The sequence below is a fragment of the Esox lucius genome, chromosome 3 (genome assembly GCF_011004845.1).
Source record: "Esox lucius isolate fEsoLuc1 chromosome 3, fEsoLuc1.pri, whole genome shotgun sequence".
Lineage (NCBI taxonomy): Eukaryota > Metazoa > Chordata > Actinopteri > Esociformes > Esocidae > Esox > Esox lucius.
Genome location: NC_047571.1, coordinates 32,135,412 through 32,152,015, shown reverse-complemented (window position 1 = coordinate 32,152,015; position 16,604 = coordinate 32,135,412). Strand labels below are relative to the sequence as shown.

General features: G+C 44.8%; 2 protein-coding genes across 7 annotated transcripts in view; both read right to left on the bottom strand.

Moving 5' to 3' along the window:
* Nucleotides 1–5,928, bottom strand: part of abca4b (ATP-binding cassette, sub-family A (ABC1), member 4b) — a 40,647-nt gene extending 34,719 nt beyond the window's left edge. Inside the window, exons 1-6 of one of the 3 annotated variants that reach the window (XM_034291446.1) lie at nucleotides 5,670–5,928; nucleotides 4,584–4,696; nucleotides 3,963–4,056; nucleotides 3,526–3,667; nucleotides 2,560–2,699; nucleotides 2,332–2,459 (exon numbers count right to left, since the gene is read on the bottom strand). In XM_034291446.1, coding sequence (XP_034147337.1) covers nucleotides 2,332–2,459; nucleotides 2,560–2,699; nucleotides 3,526–3,667; nucleotides 3,963–4,056; nucleotides 4,584–4,649 — 570 coding nt within the window. In that variant the 5' untranslated portion in view covers nucleotides 4,650–4,696; nucleotides 5,670–5,928. The remainder of the gene's footprint in view (nucleotides 1–2,331; nucleotides 2,460–2,559; nucleotides 2,700–3,525; nucleotides 3,668–3,962; nucleotides 4,057–4,583; nucleotides 4,697–5,669) is intronic. The other 2 variants (XM_034291445.1, XM_034291447.1) reach the window with 2 other exon arrangements.
* A 1,109-nt stretch (nucleotides 5,929–7,037) lies between these two features.
* Nucleotides 7,038–16,604, bottom strand: part of LOC109614611 (rho GTPase-activating protein 29) — a 40,123-nt gene continuing 30,556 nt past the window's right edge. For all 4 annotated transcript variants that reach the window (XM_034291395.1, XM_034291396.1, XM_034291397.1 and 1 more), the window contains 9 exons: nucleotides 16,597–16,604; nucleotides 16,124–16,312; nucleotides 15,874–16,011; nucleotides 13,554–13,894; nucleotides 12,689–12,821; nucleotides 10,797–10,991; nucleotides 10,271–10,429; nucleotides 9,977–10,147; nucleotides 7,038–9,823 (listed from right to left, as the gene is read on the bottom strand). The exon at nucleotides 16,597–16,604 is cut by the window's right edge and continues 156 nt beyond it. In XM_034291395.1, coding sequence (XP_034147286.1) covers nucleotides 8,690–9,823; nucleotides 9,977–10,147; nucleotides 10,271–10,429; nucleotides 10,797–10,991; nucleotides 12,689–12,821; nucleotides 13,554–13,894; nucleotides 15,874–16,011; nucleotides 16,124–16,312; nucleotides 16,597–16,604 — 2,468 coding nt within the window. In that variant the 3' untranslated portion in view covers nucleotides 7,038–8,689. The remainder of the gene's footprint in view (nucleotides 9,824–9,976; nucleotides 10,148–10,270; nucleotides 10,430–10,796; nucleotides 10,992–12,688; nucleotides 12,822–13,553; nucleotides 13,895–15,873; nucleotides 16,012–16,123; nucleotides 16,313–16,596) is intronic.

Genomic DNA, 16,604 nt, shown 5'->3' with positions numbered 1-16,604 from the left:
ACTCCACAAGGGAAAGAAGACCATGGTCACAGTCAAACTCCACAAGGGAAAGAAGACCATGGTCACAGACAAACTCCACAAGGGAAAGAAGAACATGGTCACAGTCAAACTCCACAAGGGAGAGAAGACCATGGTGACAGTCAACGTGCACGAGGAAGAGAAGATCACGGTCACAGTCAAGCACCTTGAGGGAGAGTTATAAAGTAATGTGCACTGTCCCAGAGGAAATACATTGTGAAAAGCCAACTTAGGCCATGAAAACCGTCATTCTGAATCTTGCGATTTAGGAACGGGGTGTGAGTAACTGGTGGTTCTTCATTCATTTACAGGATTTTGGGCGAAGACGGAAGCTGTGGATTTCAGTAAGAAAGAACATTTCTGTAGCCAAATATCTTATTCATCAATTTAGTTTTTTGTTTTTCAGCCATGTATAGTGAGGGAGTGGATAGATGCAGTCAAATAAATCATATTTTGGACAGGGCTGTAGGGGGAAGGCGATGAGGTGAATGGTGTTAGAGAGATAAGACATGGAGGTTTATCCAGACAAGAACATCCTTACTATACTGACACAGCACAGGGAGCCATACAGGATTTAGCCCACAGTTTCACCCAAAGATGTTACTACACTGATATATTTCATTATAGCGCTTCATGAATTATAATAACAATAATAACTCTATTTATAAAGCGTTTTTTTTTGTACATTTGCACTGTGCTTTACACACAATAAACATATATGTATACAGCTCCAGAAAAAAATAAGAGACCACTGCACCTTTTTTTTTCCTTTCCAGAAAAGTTGAAAGTTTTGAGTGAGGAACAGAAGCGTTCAATTTGCAGTGGTCTCTTAATTTGAACCCTTCTGTTCCTCACTCAAAACCTTCCCTTTCAACTTTTTTGGAAAGGAAAGAAAAAGGTGCAGTGGTCTCTTAATTTGTCCGTTGCTGTATATATAAAATAAATAAATAAAGGCAGTAAAAATAATAAGAAAATATCATAAAATCACAATGATAAAATATTAGTGAAAGCCATCTTAAGTCTTATGTACCATCTTACCGTGTATTTTATAATGACGTATGTTCATAGATTGCACATTCATCACTCCGTGTTGCCATGATTGCTTAACATTCAACTAACTGGGCTGATTTGCATTTTGTCTAAATTACACTACATTGGAAATAGGATAAGATGTACTCTAAAAAGTACACTCAAATTTTGTAGAAAACGTATTTGCCATCATCGTGATCATATTTATCAAACTGACATCGTTATTTCAAAATGATGATAAAGACATTTATTTTTGCCTTTCCTGGAGGTATCATCTTCGTCAGCTCCCGTTGTGGTGTTGTTTAAGTGGTGTCATTAGGGTGGTGTTGTTTAAGTGGTGTCATTAGGGTGGTGTCATTAGGGTGGTGTTGTTAAAGTGGTGTCATTCGGGTGGTGTTGTTAGGGTGTTGTTGTTAAAGTGGTGTCAAAGTAGTGTCGTTAAGGTGGTGTCGTTAGGGTGTTGTTGTTAAAGTGGTGTTATTAGGGTGGGGCTGTTAGGGTGGTGTTGTTAAAGTGGTGTCATTAGGGTGGGGCCATTAGGGTGGTGTTGTTAAAGTGTTGTTGTTAAAGTGGTGTCATTACGGTGTTGTCGTTAAAGTGGTGTCATTAGGGTGGTGTCATTACGGTGTTGTCGTTAAAGTGGTGTCATTAGGGTGGTGTCATTAGAGAGCTGTTGTTGAATTGATGTTATTAGGGTGGTGCCGTTAGGGCAGTGTTGTTAAACTGATGTCATTAGGGTGGAGCCTTTAGGGTGGTGTTGTTAAAGTGGTGTCATTAGGGTGGTGCAGATAGGGCAGTGTTGTTAAATTGGTGTCATTAGGGTGGAACCGTTAGGGTGGTGTTAAATTGGTGTCATTAGGGTGGAGCCTTTAGGGTGGTGTTAAAGTGGTGTCATTAGGGTGGAGCCGTTAGGGTGGTGTTAAAGTGGTGTCATTAGGGTGGAGCCGTTAGGGTGGTGTTGTTAAAGTTGCGTCATTAGGGTGGATCCATTAGGGTGATGTTGTTAAAGTGGTGTCATTAGGGTGGAGCCGTTAGAGTGGTGTCATTAGGGTGGAGCCGTTAGGGTGGTGTTGTTAAAGTTGCGTCATTAGGGTGGATCCATTAGGGTGATGTTGTTAAAGTGGTGTCATTAGGGTGGAGCCGTTAGAGTGGTGTCATTAGGGTGGAGCCGTTAGGTTGGTGTTGTTCAAGTGGTGTCATTAGGGTGGAGCCGTTAGTGTGGTGTTGTTAAAGTGGTGTCATTAGGGTGGAGCCGTTAGGGTGGTGTCGTTCCTTCGGCTGTACCTGTTCAGGACGGACTTGGGACTTGATCAGGTTATCAACCACAGACTCAGGCAGGCCAGTGTCTCTCAGCAGAAAGGCTGTTAACATCTCGTCATCCTTCAGGATGCTTTCGATCTTCAACCCGCGACCTACACGCAAGAGCACAGAAAAAGAAAGAGACTCAGACAGAGTAGGAACGAGAAGGTCAGACAGGTGAACAGGTCTTGCAGGGTTTATTGCCAGTGTTACCTGATATCTTCTCAGGTGTGTGACAGATGGTGTCCATGAAGTTGTTCATGATGCCCATGTCATCCCACAACCGACCCAGTTGCCGGAACTCGGGTTCATCGAACAGCAGCTCATTGGTGTCGGCCCAGAACCGTGCCAGTCTAGAACGCAAAACCGAGCCAGAACCTGTTACACTGTGAAAATAGAAACACTCACAAAGTATTGCCCCGGACCTTTGTTGGATTATTTTGGAGGGAGTTTGAATGTACTGAAGAGACCAGTGTGACAAGTGTTATGATGCACAATACGTGTTTTTTCAGTGAGAATATTGGTGCATGTAAAAGAGGGTTTCAAGGCATGTTATGAAATGCAAAATATTGATTGGTGATGAAGCCTTATGGAGATGGTGAAGGAGAGGGATGAACCTGAGATGATGATGGAGAGGGATGAGACCAAAATAATGGTGAGGGACAGGGATGAGTCAGAGAGAGAGGGGGAAGAAAGAAAATGAGATGGTGAAGGAGAGGGATGAGTCTGAGATGGTGAAGGAGAGAGGTCGGTCTGAGGGATGGTGGAGTGGGACGAGTCTGAAAGATGAAGGACAGGGATGAGTCTGAGATGGTTAAGGAGAGGGATGAGGGGGAAAGCGTATGTGTCTCGAGGGAGCATGGTTAATGCAGCACCAACAGTTTGTGGTTTTGATTCTTGCCGAGACCACCCACACAAAAATATATGGGCCCCCCCTAAGTGGGTTTGATAAAAGCTACTTCTACGTGGCATACTGTGTATAGTATTGCAGAAAAGGTCGGAAAGGAAATTAGTCAGAAGGTGGAAAGAGGCTGAAGGAGGTGATATCAAAGGACAGAGGGACAATATGTGAACAAGAGGAGGCTATGAGAGTGAACAAGGGAGAGGGACTGTTGCCGCAGGTCAAGCTTAGTTATAAGCGGTTATAACTGGCTGTAAGGGTTTATAATGTTTTCTCACATGCAGTTGTTGTAGTTGGAGACCAGGCCGGGGCCTTCGGCCCGGGTGGCGTGCCTGAAGCAGGGGTTGTTGGCATTACAGAAGATTCCCTGGATCCATGGGAGAATCCCTGTAGAGGGCATGGCCTTGTTGGGGAAGTGACCTGGACATTCAGACCGGGGTTTTGCTAGTTAGAAAGTGTCCCTCAAAATGCTTGAGCATGTATGTCAGACACCCTAAGATCCGGTTTGAAAGGCCTTGCTGTGTGAAGGATATGACACAACCTTACAAAAAAAGTTCAGTGTTCCTGATTGAGAATGACAGTCGCACAGAAACACAACCAGATCTTCATTCAATGCAAACTTCTTTAGGAAGACTGAATAGGAATTATTGGTGATTCATTACTCTATCAGGTTTATGGGGACATTAAAGGCTATTGCAGACTCTTTTGGTCTTACATTCATGTTGTTTGTAGAGTGGGTTCGCTTTCCTCAGCCATACTAGACCAATGAACAGAACCAACGGCCACAGAATCTCCACCAGGAAGCGAACCTGAACAGACAGGTGAAAGAGACAGGTTTAGAGACCCAATGCAACATCACCAGGACCATACGCTACGCTCAAAATCCACCCTCTTTGGTTTCAGCTTGAATTGTTTGTGTTCCAAGTGGAGATCAAGGTAAAAACCATAAGGGTTTTCACTGGGATCAAAATGTTCAAATGAGCAAAAAAAAAAGGTTCTCCCTGGAAAAGTAAACAAATCAGAAGAAACAATATGGACGACGGTTTTGTCAATGTATGGTGTGCTGTGACTAAAGAGACAGTCAACTCACATATCCAATCTCATAAACCTAGAAGGGAAACTGCATCTCACAACAATCTATATTGCTGTGAGACGCATAGAGAAGAAGAGCTTGGGACTAGAAGTTTCAATATACAGGTACAGATATGTTTTTTGTTGACATAATTGGCTTTGAAGTTGCATTTTGAGAAAATAACAGACAAGTCCACATGGTTTGGATGGGGAGGGAAACAGGAGTAATGACGGCCCAACTCAGAGGACGTTGCTCAGGCTGTACCTTCTGCCTCTTGCGTAGGGTCCAGTTCTTCCACAGAAGCAGGCGGATCTGACTGCCGGCGTTCATGGCTGCGCTTCTCAACCCCTCAACGGGGCTCTCTCACGGTGACACACCTGGGATCGTATACATTTAGGACGCACACTATTCATTGTAGCAGTAGGTTCAAGACATGAGTGTGTGTGTGTGTGTGTGTCAGGTGTCAAAATCAGATGGACATGGACTGTTTCTCAGCGCCAGACTGTCTGACATGCAGACAGATACGCTCGGTAAACGTAATGTCACATGTGCCGAGCGTGACTCAGATGTAGAAGAGAGAGACCTGTCTATAAAAAAAGAACAGGACAGTCTGACATCAGCAGGTCGATCCGTCAACGCCATCAGCCAGGTGTCTTTCTGAGAGACTGTGTAACAGCGGACTCAAACAGTAATCATGCACTTTACTGTGCAGCTTACAGGACGACGGACGTCAGAAACAAGGACAGACGTGTACACTCCTTATGAACAAGGACAAACATGTTTACCCTTTATAACAGATGTGCCAGGTGGTAAGTTCCCAGTTTGACCACATGTGTAGAAGTAAACGTCTAAACGACACACAAAGAAAGTTAGGTCAACTAACATGAACCGAAGAAAAATACTAACAACCCTAACAAAGCCTTCACATCAACGTTATTCTGCTGAGCGAACAGGTGGTCCGGTGTAACTCAGACATTCATTCTTGGTGCTTGCAACGCCAATAGTCCTGGGGTCGATTCCCGCTGGCGACAGACATACATACATAAAGTGTGTGGACCAGAGCCTTGTTAAATGGAACAATCCGCTATAATATTCGGAGTCCTGGCAGTGGTTGGGCCCGTCACCACGCTGAGACATCAGATAGTAAAGGCCCTGCTACAGAGAAAGAAGTAGCCCACATCCATATAAGGTAGAAAGAGTGTGTATGTGACAATGTACAGTGGTAAGTTTGGTAAATAGTCCCGACAATAACATCCTATCACAGAGCAACTGGTTCAGGAGCATCGGACACTGCTAGGACTCATTACACGAAGAACAACAAATCAGATAAGAACCTATGAAAATCCTTACCTCTAGTGGGACAATGAAGAAGTCGTACGACATCTAAAGAAAGAGTAATAAAGCCTTTATAATCCCCAGACTCTATTGAGCTCTCTTTCTGTTCATCCAAGTCACCACTCTTCTCTCGTCTTTGCTGCAACAGTCCCCTTCTTCCAGTTTGACCACACTCCTTAATCCCATTCTGTTAATCCCCTTGTCCAAGGCCGGCTCACCACCCACAGCCGGGAGCAGAAAAGACAGCAGGCATCCATTTTGTTTCAGACCGGCCACTGATGGCACTAGGCTGTATTATTGTCATTTTTTGTACATGTTGAGTGGTGATGTTTAGCTTTTTAATGGCTCTGTTGAAAGGCGTTGAGTGCCAGCAGGTGTGTTAGGTTCCTGGACTACCTACAGGTGTGTTAAGGACAGGCGTTGGGAAAGCCGGTGGTAGGGCTTTTGAAGTGCCAGTGGGGGTATTATTTGAGTTTTATAGCTAGTGGTTGCGTTGCTGAGAGTGTGGATGGACAGGTAACACGTGACATCATGCACACAATGAAGAAGGGATGAAATTTACAGAGATCTGGTCTCACATAGTTACACATCAAATATAGAGAGATGTATTATGACATAGTTATACCTCAAAAATACAGAGATCTGGTCTCACATAGTTATTCCTCAAATATACAGAGATGTATTATGACATAGTTATACCTCAAATATACAGAGATGTATTACGACATAGTTATACCTAAAATATAGAGAGATCTGGTCTCACATAGTTATACCTCAAATATACAGAGATCAGGTCTCACATAGTTATACCTCAAATATACAGAGATGTATTATGACATAGTTATACCTCAAATATACAGAGATGTATTATGACATAGTTATACCTCAAATATACAGAGATCTGGTCTCACATAGGTATACCTCAAATATACAGAGATGTATTATGACATAGTTATACCTCAAATATACAGAGATGTAGTATCACATAGCCATAACTATTGGCAATATATCCTGAGGTGGATGACAGCCATGGTTTATGAGACTGTTTAAGAAGTACAGTGAACTGAATAATCATTTTGGGGGAAATACATGTGTAATCAGAGAAAAATTTTGGATGAGCCCCTCGAGCCAAACATAGTTATATTACACATTAGAAAGGGACAATATACTGTAGCGAAATATTTTTTTCATTTTATACAGACGTCTTTCCTCATTGTTGTCATGTGTGTCAATACCTTCTGAGGAGACCATTGGTATGTAAAGCAAAGCCATTAGGCCATTAGAGGAGGCAGAGTAAAATCGCTGGACCAGGGAGCCACTACGGCAATGGGCACAGACAAATACACATTGCTTATCTACTGAAAAAATACACAGATTCAACACTCAAGTCTTAACTTTACTTTTAATTTGATGCAAGACATTTTTTCCTGTCTTTTTGTACAGTCACAATAAATCGACAAATAATTAACTGCTACATAACGTCCAGTTTCAAGGTTTACTTCTGAATATAAAACGTAAACAAATGCATACATATGATTTGCGAGAAGCATCAGGTACTAATCTGAAATGGATTATGGGAAATAAAAAAAATGAATGATCCATTCTCTGTGGAATGTAATACAGGGTCCTTCCATTCATTCTCTATGGAATGTAATACAGGGTCCTTCCATTCATTCTCTATGGAAGGTAACATGGTCCTTACGTCCATTTTCCATGGAATGTAACACATGGTCCTTACGTGTATTTTCCATGGAATGTAACACATGGTCCTGACGTGCATTTTCCATAGAATGTAACATAGGGTCCTTACATTATTAACATTTTAAAAACAAGTACAATATTACAAAAAAATACATTACATACAGAACAGGAGCAAATGAGAATTTCATGCACTGTTTAATTAATATAAAATATATTTAATTATTTTATGAATTAGTTTATGAAGAAATTAATAGTTATGTTTTATAAAATTACTTAAAGGAATTATATGCTTTTATTGATTTATTCCAGTTTATTTTGCAAGTCCCAAAAATTATTCCAGTTACAGCTGGTAGAATCCAGGTGGGACTAAAAAAGAGGATTTACTAGGGATTTGACAAAACAAGTTTTCACAAAGAATTAAATCAAATTCAGATAGAGTGGGATTCAGGACAGCACTTCAATCAGTGCATTTGTTTTGCACAGCAGCAGGTCCTTGAGGGAGGGACATGTAGATGGACAGACATTCAGACCATTGTCTTACTACAGACCGCACAACGACTAAACCAGCAACGACTAAACCAGATATGAATTGTCGCTTGAGGGATATCACCTGCTGATAGACGACGCACTCAGATATAAAACTGGACGCTAAGAAAGACAAGTTGAATATGTTACACACCAGATAGAATAGTTCATTAATGTGTTATCTAAATGTCAGGAGACTGCCTGGCCACTGTGCAGGCTTCAGAGAATATATTAAAAACACAGAACACTTTAATGGTCTCCCTTTCACTCACCTACTGTGACAGAAAAATAAGTCCTTTTTCCAATATACAATATGGCACAGAGATATCGTATTTACAGGCCTACACAAAACAGTTCATACAAAAAAACATTTGGCATTAAAGGTAGGTATATGACATCGTTATAGACAGCGTGGCCGAGTTCCTCGCTATGTACTTACATCATTACACATAGCTGTGGCAACTTCCTGCCCCCAGACAACACATCAACAATAATTAAAATCCGCCCAGACAGCCACGACTCAGCTAAACGTGCACCCTCCCGTGAGCTACGCCCAGATAGGGAAGAAATAATCCCTGCAGCATTGGCCAACGGTGCCGTGGTTCCTGTTTCTGAGCAGAAAGAAGCCTCCCCATGTGTGATGTCAATTATGTGTCTTCACACTCCCGAAGAATACATTCTTTGGGGCCAGATTCCCAGACAAAGACGAAAGAAAATTTAGTCCAGGACTAAGAAGTGCTTCCAATGGAGAATCCACTGGCTAGGACGGGCCTTAACGCACGTCGGCGAAACCGTCTCGGGGTCAAGGTTCATACGAAGTGGGCCTCCCTGTGTTCCAGGTCCTGCAGGTGAGGCCGGGGTCGCTGTCTCAGTCTGGGATGCAATGGTTTGACCTCTGTGGGGCTATGGTCCTCCGGGCTGCTGGGGGGAGGAGACTGGGGGGGAGAAAGGTCAGCTGAGGTCATGAACTCACCACTGACGGAACTGTCCACTGAGTCCTGTGGAGAGTGGATGGAGAGGTTTGTTGTCCCACTGGTGGGTGAGGCGTTAGGGGAAGTGGGGCTGGTGGTGCTAACGACGGGAGACGAGGAGGAGGTGATGGTGGAGGAATGGAAGGAAGAGAGGAGAGGTGCAGTAACAGGTGGAGAGGATGAGGTTTGAACAGAAGGAGAGGATGAGGGGGGAACCGTGGGAGAGGATGAGGATGGAACCGCTAGAAATAATGAGTTTAGAACAGAAGGAGAGGATGAGGATTTAACCATGGGAGAGGATGAGGAAGTTTTAATAGTAGGAGAGGATGAGAAGGTTTTATCAGTGGGAGAGGATGAGGTTTTAACATTAGGAGAAGTTGGGGACGTATTGGTATGGCCGGTGCTCCCAGTGAATGACGGCCAACCTCGGGTCCCGGACGAGCCAGGAGGCTTGTAGAAGGTTCCGGGTGGAGGCTGCATAGTCCGCGGTTGTCTAAACGTTAAAGGAGAGCTTGCAGTGGTTGAAATTACCCCAGCAGCTCCACCAAGTGAAAGAGACCTATCCTTAGTCTCCTCTTTGTCTCTTAGTCTGGACGTCTGGCCGGCCTTGACCGACACAGTGTGGAGGTTGTTGGCTAGCACAGGCATGACACTGCTGCCGGTGGGCGGAGCAGAGCTGGCCGGTCCCAGTGTGGACGGTTGGGGCGGCGTCGTCAGCTGTGGGACGGGCCCGGCTGCCGGGATGTTAGCCATGATCATGGCGGTACGGGGCGTGACATCATAGTGTTTGTACTTCTTGTCCCAGGTCTTCCTCTGCATGACCTGGGATTCGATGAAGGGAGTGATGTAATGTGTACTGACCCTTGACCCAACACCGCTCCTGAACCGCTCCTTTTCTGGCTCTTTATCCGGCTCTGGAGACTCTGTGATGGTGTCGGTGGTGGTGGTGCTCCGACCGTTCCGCTCTACGATCTAAAAGGTCAAATTTCATCATACTTTAAAGCGTTCTAAAACAACACTGACAACTTGGATCATTCTTTTTTTATTTTAAAACAGTTCAACTTAATTCTCTGGGTTTTAAAGGGAAAAAGTGGAAAAAGAGCAACAGAACGGATGGATGCTGACCTGGGAGGGGGCGGGGTGGGGAAGGCGCTCTAGGGGCATGCTGATTGGTCGGGACGTCATTCTAGAACGCTGGGGGCGAAGCTGGACCTGCGGGGCAGCGTTAGGGATGGAAGCTGAGGAGGAGGAATGGTTGAGGCTCGGACGACCAAACACCAACGTCGATCTCTTGACCTACGGGACAAAACGGAAAACAAGCGGCTTGGTGGCCAACTCCTAACTGGGACACGCACGTTAACACAAAAAGAAAATAGTAACATCGAAATAAATGATTAAAGAAGAAACCAAGAAAGCAACCTCGGTAGCAGAGCCGGCCACTGTGGCAGACGAGCCGACACCGTTGAGTCTCTCCAGGGCTGTTAACCATCTGTCTTGGCCAGGACCACCTGTCTTCACCTCGCCCGCGGTGTGCGAGGTCGGAACCACTGATGAATACCTCTTGGAGACTTTGGTGCTCTGTTTGGGAACAAGGAAAATGGAGATTAGGATATTAAAGACCGACAGCATAGAGAAACGCTTTTTTCCCCAAGGTGATTAATCTCACGCAGTCCATACAGCTGCTAACCCTTTTTACAGTTATCCTGAAAGAAATCTTCGATGAGCAGCGAGCCATTACATTCTATAAACAGATGGCATGTCTCAAATTCTCGTTTCCACGGCATGTGGCTTTGTATAAATGCTGAGTCATTAAAGTACTGTATGTAGGATCAACCTCTCCCTTCATTTCTCCCATACACAGGATACAGCAGGCAGAAATAGGGCATTGGAAGGCTTCGTTCCAAGCGCCCCTCCAGAGGAGAAATGTCAATACAAACATCCTGACCTCCTTGATGTCCAGTAGGGAGGTGGAGTGGCGGTTCAGTCTTTGCTCCTGAGGGAGGAGTCGGGGGGAGGCATGGCCCAACGTGGAGGTTGTGGTGTTGGGGAGGGGGGATGGGAGGGGGGAGGAAGGGGAAGATGGGCTGGCCACGTCAAAGATCATCTCGAAATGACGAACCATCAACTCCACCATCAGAGCCTGAAATGGACCAGAACAAACAGTAGTTAACAGGGACACATTTTAACCCGGTAGAAGTTAACAGGGACCAACTCAATAGAAGTTAACAGGGACCAACTCAATAGAAGTTAACAGGGACCAACTCAATAGAAGTTAACAGGGACCAACTCAATAGAAGTTAACAGGGACCAACCCAATAGAAGTTAACAGGGACCAACCCAATAGAAGTTAACAGGGACCAACTCAATAGAAGTTAACAGGGACCAACCCAATAGAAGTTAACAGGGACCAACTCAATAGAAGTTAACAGGGACCAAACCAATAGAAGTTAACAGGGACCAACTCAATAGAAGTTAACAGGGACCAACTCAATAGAACAGGGACCAACCCAATAGAAGTTAACAGGGACCAACTCAATAGAACAGGGACCAACCCAATAGAAGTTAACAGGGACCAACCCAATAGAAGTTAACAGGGACCAACCCAATAGAAGTTAACAGGGACCAACCCAATAGAAGTTAACAGGGACCAACCCAATAGAAGTTAACAGGGACCAACTCAATAGAAGTTAACAGGGACCAACTCAAAAGAAGTTAACAGGGACCAACTCAATAGAAGTTAACAGGGACCAACCCAATAGAACAGGGACCAACCCAATAGAACAGGGACCAACCCAATAGAAGTTAACAGGGACCAACCCAATAGAAGTTAACAGGGACCAACCCAATAGAAGTTAACAGGGACCAACTCAATAGAAGTTAACAGGGACCAACTCAATAGAAGTTAACAGGGACCAACTCAATAGAAGTTAACAGGGACCAACTCAATAGAACAGGGACCAACCCAATAGAAGTTAACAGGGACCAACCCAATAGAAGTTAACAGGGACCAACCCAATAGAACAGGGACCAACCCAATAGAAGTTAACAGGGACCAACCCAATAGAAGTTAACAGGGACCAACCCAATAGAACAGGGACCAACCCAATAGAAGTTAACAGGGACCAACCCAATAGAAGTTAACAGGGACCAACCCAATAGAAGTTAACAGGGACCAACCCAATAGAAGTTAACAGGGACCAACCCAATAGAAGTTAACAGGGACCAACCCAATAGAATTTAACAGGGACCAACCCAATAGAAGTTAACAGGGACCAACCCTATAGAAGTTAACAGGGACCAACCCAATAGAAGTTAACAGGGACCAACTCAATAGAAGTTAACAGGGACCAACTCAATAGAACAGGGACCAACCCAATAGAATTTAACAGGGACCAACCCAATAGAATTTAACAGGGACCAACCCAATAGAATTTAAAAGGGACCAACCCAATAGAAGTTAACAGGGACCAACCCAATAGAAGTTAACAGGGACCAACCCTATAGAAGTTAACAGGGACCAACCCAATAGAATTTAACAGGGACCAACCCAATAGAAGTTAACAGGGACCAACCCAATAGAAGTTAACAGGGACCAACTCAATAGAACAGGGACCAACCCAATAGAAGTTAACAGGGACCAACCCAATAGAAGTTAACAGGGACCAACTCAATAGAAGTTAACAGGGACCAACTCAATAGAAGTTAACAGGGACCAACTCAATAGAAGTTAACAGGGACCAACTCAATAGAACAGGGACCAACCCAATAGAAGTTAACAGGGACCAACTCAATAGAAGTTAACAGGGACCAACCCAATAGAAGTTAACAGGGACCAACCTGGTAGGGGTAGTCAACCAGAGAGGACAGGGAAACCTCAGCGTCCGTCTGTCTGGGTTTGACCAGCGTAGGACCAAATATAATTCCCAGGTTACTGGCAGTCATCTTGTTCTCCTCCGACTGCTCTGTCACCCTGGTGGAAAGACACAAACATTCATCATGATTTATAACAGAAATAACACACAGATGAAGAATCACATCACAGAAATACAGATAATTATCCTGTAGTGTGTGTGTGTACCTGTACAGGTGGGCTGTGAGGAAGCGTAGGGTCCTGTAGTGTGTGTGTGTGTGTGTGTGTGTACCTGTACAGGTGGGCTGTGAGGAATCGTAGGGTCCTGTAGTGTGTGTGTGTGTACCCGTTCAGGTGGGCTGTGAGGAATCGTAGGGTCCTGTAGTGTGTGTGTGTACCTGTACAGGTGGGCTGTGAGGAAGCGTAGGGTCCTGTAGTGTGTGTGTGTACCTGTACAGGTGGGCTGTGAGGAAGCGTAGGGTCCTGTAGTGTGTGTGTGTGTGTGTGTGTGTGTGTGTGTATACACACCTGTGCAGGTGGGCTGTGAGGAAGCGTAGGGTCCTGTAGTGTGTGTGTGTGTGTACCTGTACAGGTGGGCTGTGAGGAAGCGTAGGGTCCTGTAGTGTGTGTGTGTGTGTACCGGTACAGGTGGGCTCTGAGGAAGCGTAGGGTCCTGTAGTGTGTGTGTGTGTACCTGTGCAGGTGGGCTGTGAGGAAGCATAGGGTCCTGTAGTGTGTGTGTGTGTACCTGTGCAGGTGGGCTGTGAGGAAGCGTAGGGTCCTGTAGTGTGTGTGTGTACCTGTGCAGGTGGGCTGTGAGGAAGCGTAGGGTCCTGTAGTGTGTGTGTGTACCTGTGCAGGTGGGCTGTGAGGAAGCGTAGGGTCCTGTAGTGTGCTGAGGGCAACTGTCGTAACAGGTCTCTGATCTTAAAGACAACTCTGTTGAGTTTTATACTGGGTTGTTTGGGCAGCTCCAATCCACCTTCAGGCTGGCTGGTTCTCAGGGGTGGTTGTTCTCCCTCTAAGCAAGGCTGGGGGCCTCCTGGCTGAGGTTGTTCGTCCCCTGGCTTGCCTTGTTCCTGGTTCTGGAGGGCTCTAGCGGCAGCCTTCTCTTCTATGATCACCCTTTGGCACTCCTTTGCCAGCCCAATGAATTCGTTGTAGAAACGGTACAGGATCAGAGGCTCGGGCAACTGAAGACGGAAATAAGATCAACCAACCAATCAGTATGTTATCCAACCAATCAGTCAGATGTTGTAAATATGAACGTGTTCTTGGCACAGTTAACTTGAAAAAGATCAGTTAAAAACGTGCTCTATTAGGTTATGGCATGATTGATCATTCATAAAAAGAAGAAACCAGGCAAGCCTAGTTCAGCCGGCCCGCAACAGAAAATGTTCCAACCTCGAGTTTCGAACCCGGGTCGCCCACGTGAAAGGCTGTGTCGTTAACCACTAGACCATGGAGCTGTACGTGTACCGTGTGTCATTATTGCCACTGGCCATTTTAATAGGTAATTGGCCATTCGTGAATGACATTTATACAGTTAAACTGACTAACACAGGGCTGGCCAACCCTGTTCCTGGAGAGCCTGGAGTTCTCTCCAACTCTTATTCAGCATACCTGATTCTAATTAGTAGTTGGATGAAAAGCAGACTGAGGTTAGGCACAAATGAGGCTGAAGAGAAAACCTACCGGACTGTGGCTCTCCAGGAACAGGGTTGGCCAGCCCTGGACTAACATTTCTTACTTTGTTTACCTCCTCCACAAATAGCGGGAGGACAGTGGCCCGGCCGTACAATCACTCTCAATAAAGGCGACCTTAAACTTTTTCATCAAGTGATGAGAGAATTGTGGAATCTACCGGAAATAATTAATAAATGTTGTTGCTTTCAATAGATTCCAACTTAGGTCTTCCACATGAGAGGCACGGTTTTCCACCACTACTTCACAGCATTACACGTTTCAGAAGTTGCTAGACTCCATTGAAGATTGTGTTAAACTGACTAATGTTTCTTATTAAGTTTACCTCCACCACAAATAGAGTCTATGAACTGTTAGCTTTTGCCACTGGCTGTTTTAACAGCTTATTAGCCAGTAGCAGGCTTAATAGTATCAACTAACTGCTTAGTAATAATCATAAGAATTGAGCAATTGCTAGCGAGACTGAAGATTAACTATTCCATGCCAGAAACAGTCGCAATATAATCGTATACAGTTTCAGATTTCGGTTTTAGCCAGCAAAGTTTTCGTCAATACAATGCGTACTTCGCTTCGCCTGCGAGGAGATACGAACTCGGGACCTATAGTTCAAAAGTCTGCTTCTCTAACCACTACGCTATTTAACAAAGGTCAGTCAGTCAGGCAGAGACATTCGCTCTTCTTAGCCGGCTCCGCTTCCAGCAAAAAAACATTCTGAATGCCAGTAGCCCATTCGCAGAAGTCTTAAATACTTTATGACGAAATCAAACAATCTAACAAACACTTATTTTACTCAAATGACTTGTTTTAAAGGCTGTGTGTCACCCACCTGTCTCAGGTAAAGTTTGAGTATGTTGCCAAATGACTTGTTTTAAAGGCTGTGTGTCACCCACCTGTCTCAGGTAAAGTTTGAGTACGTTGCCAAATGACTTGTTTTAAAGGCTGTGTGTCACCCACCTGTCTCAGGTAAAGTTTGAGCACGTTGCCAAATGACTTGTTTTAAAGGCTGTGTGTCACCCACCTGTCTCAGGTAAAGTTTGAGCACGTTGCCAAATGACTTGTTTTAAAGGCTGTGTGTCACCCACCTGTCTCAGGTAAAGTTTGAGTACGTTGCCAAATGACTTGTTTTAAAGGCTGTGTGTCACCCACCAGTCTCAGGTAAAGTTTGAGTACGTTGCCAAATGACTTGTTTTAAAGGCTGTGTGTCACCCACCTGTCTCAGGTAAAGTTTGAGCACGTTGCCAAATGACTTGTTTTAAAGGCTGTGTGTCACCCACCAGTCTCAGGTAAAGTTTGAGTACGTTGCCAAATGACTTGTTTTAAAGGCTGTGTGTCACCCACCTGTCTCAGGTAAAGTTTGAGTACGTTGCCAAATGACTTGTTTTAAAGGCTGTGTGTCACCCACCAGTCTCAGGTAAAGTTTGAGTACGTTGCCAAATGACTTGTTTTAAAGGCTGTGTGTGTCACCCACCTGTCTCAGGTAAAGTTTGAGCACGTTGCCAATGTCGTGGGGTGAAAGGTCCGAAAGCTCCACCAGGTCTTTTCCGTTCTCAAACGCCTGACACAGCTTCTCCACGCGAGACTTGGCACCATTGACCCGGTAGATGCCCTGGACCAGAACACAGCCCGTCAGATCCAGAGGGTACACAAACCCACAAGCCTCACATTATGCAAATGGGACTGAGCAATGTCAGTTTATTTTCCTGACAGTATTGGCTCACCTTGAGGTTGAGCGCTCGGCTCTCGATCTCTGAGGTACACTTCTTGATGATGAACGGGATGCCGTCTGGGCTGTTCTTGGCTGCCTGGGTGAAGTCTATCCCAAACAGATGCAGCCGTCCCTGCAGCTTTTTATGGCCACACTGGATGGCCAGAGTCTCCAGACATTTCTTATGACACGCCAAGGAGCACTGAGGCAGGACACGGAACGACACAGTCAGTAGGACAATAAGTGTGTGTGTGTGTGTGTGTGGTAGAATGTTGTCACTGTAGGATAAAACGTTTTTTTATGAGCCAAAACTCCCTTCAATATTCTCTAAACATTTCAGAACTCCTGTACAAAGCAAATGTATTCAAAATAGCTTCAGAAGTCTCATAAGCGTTAATGAAAGAAACATTAGCTTTAGAAATGAGGCTTCCATTCAACAGCCTCACAGCTACACGAAAAAGATGAACAAGACGTTCTGTGTTCTACCTCTTCAC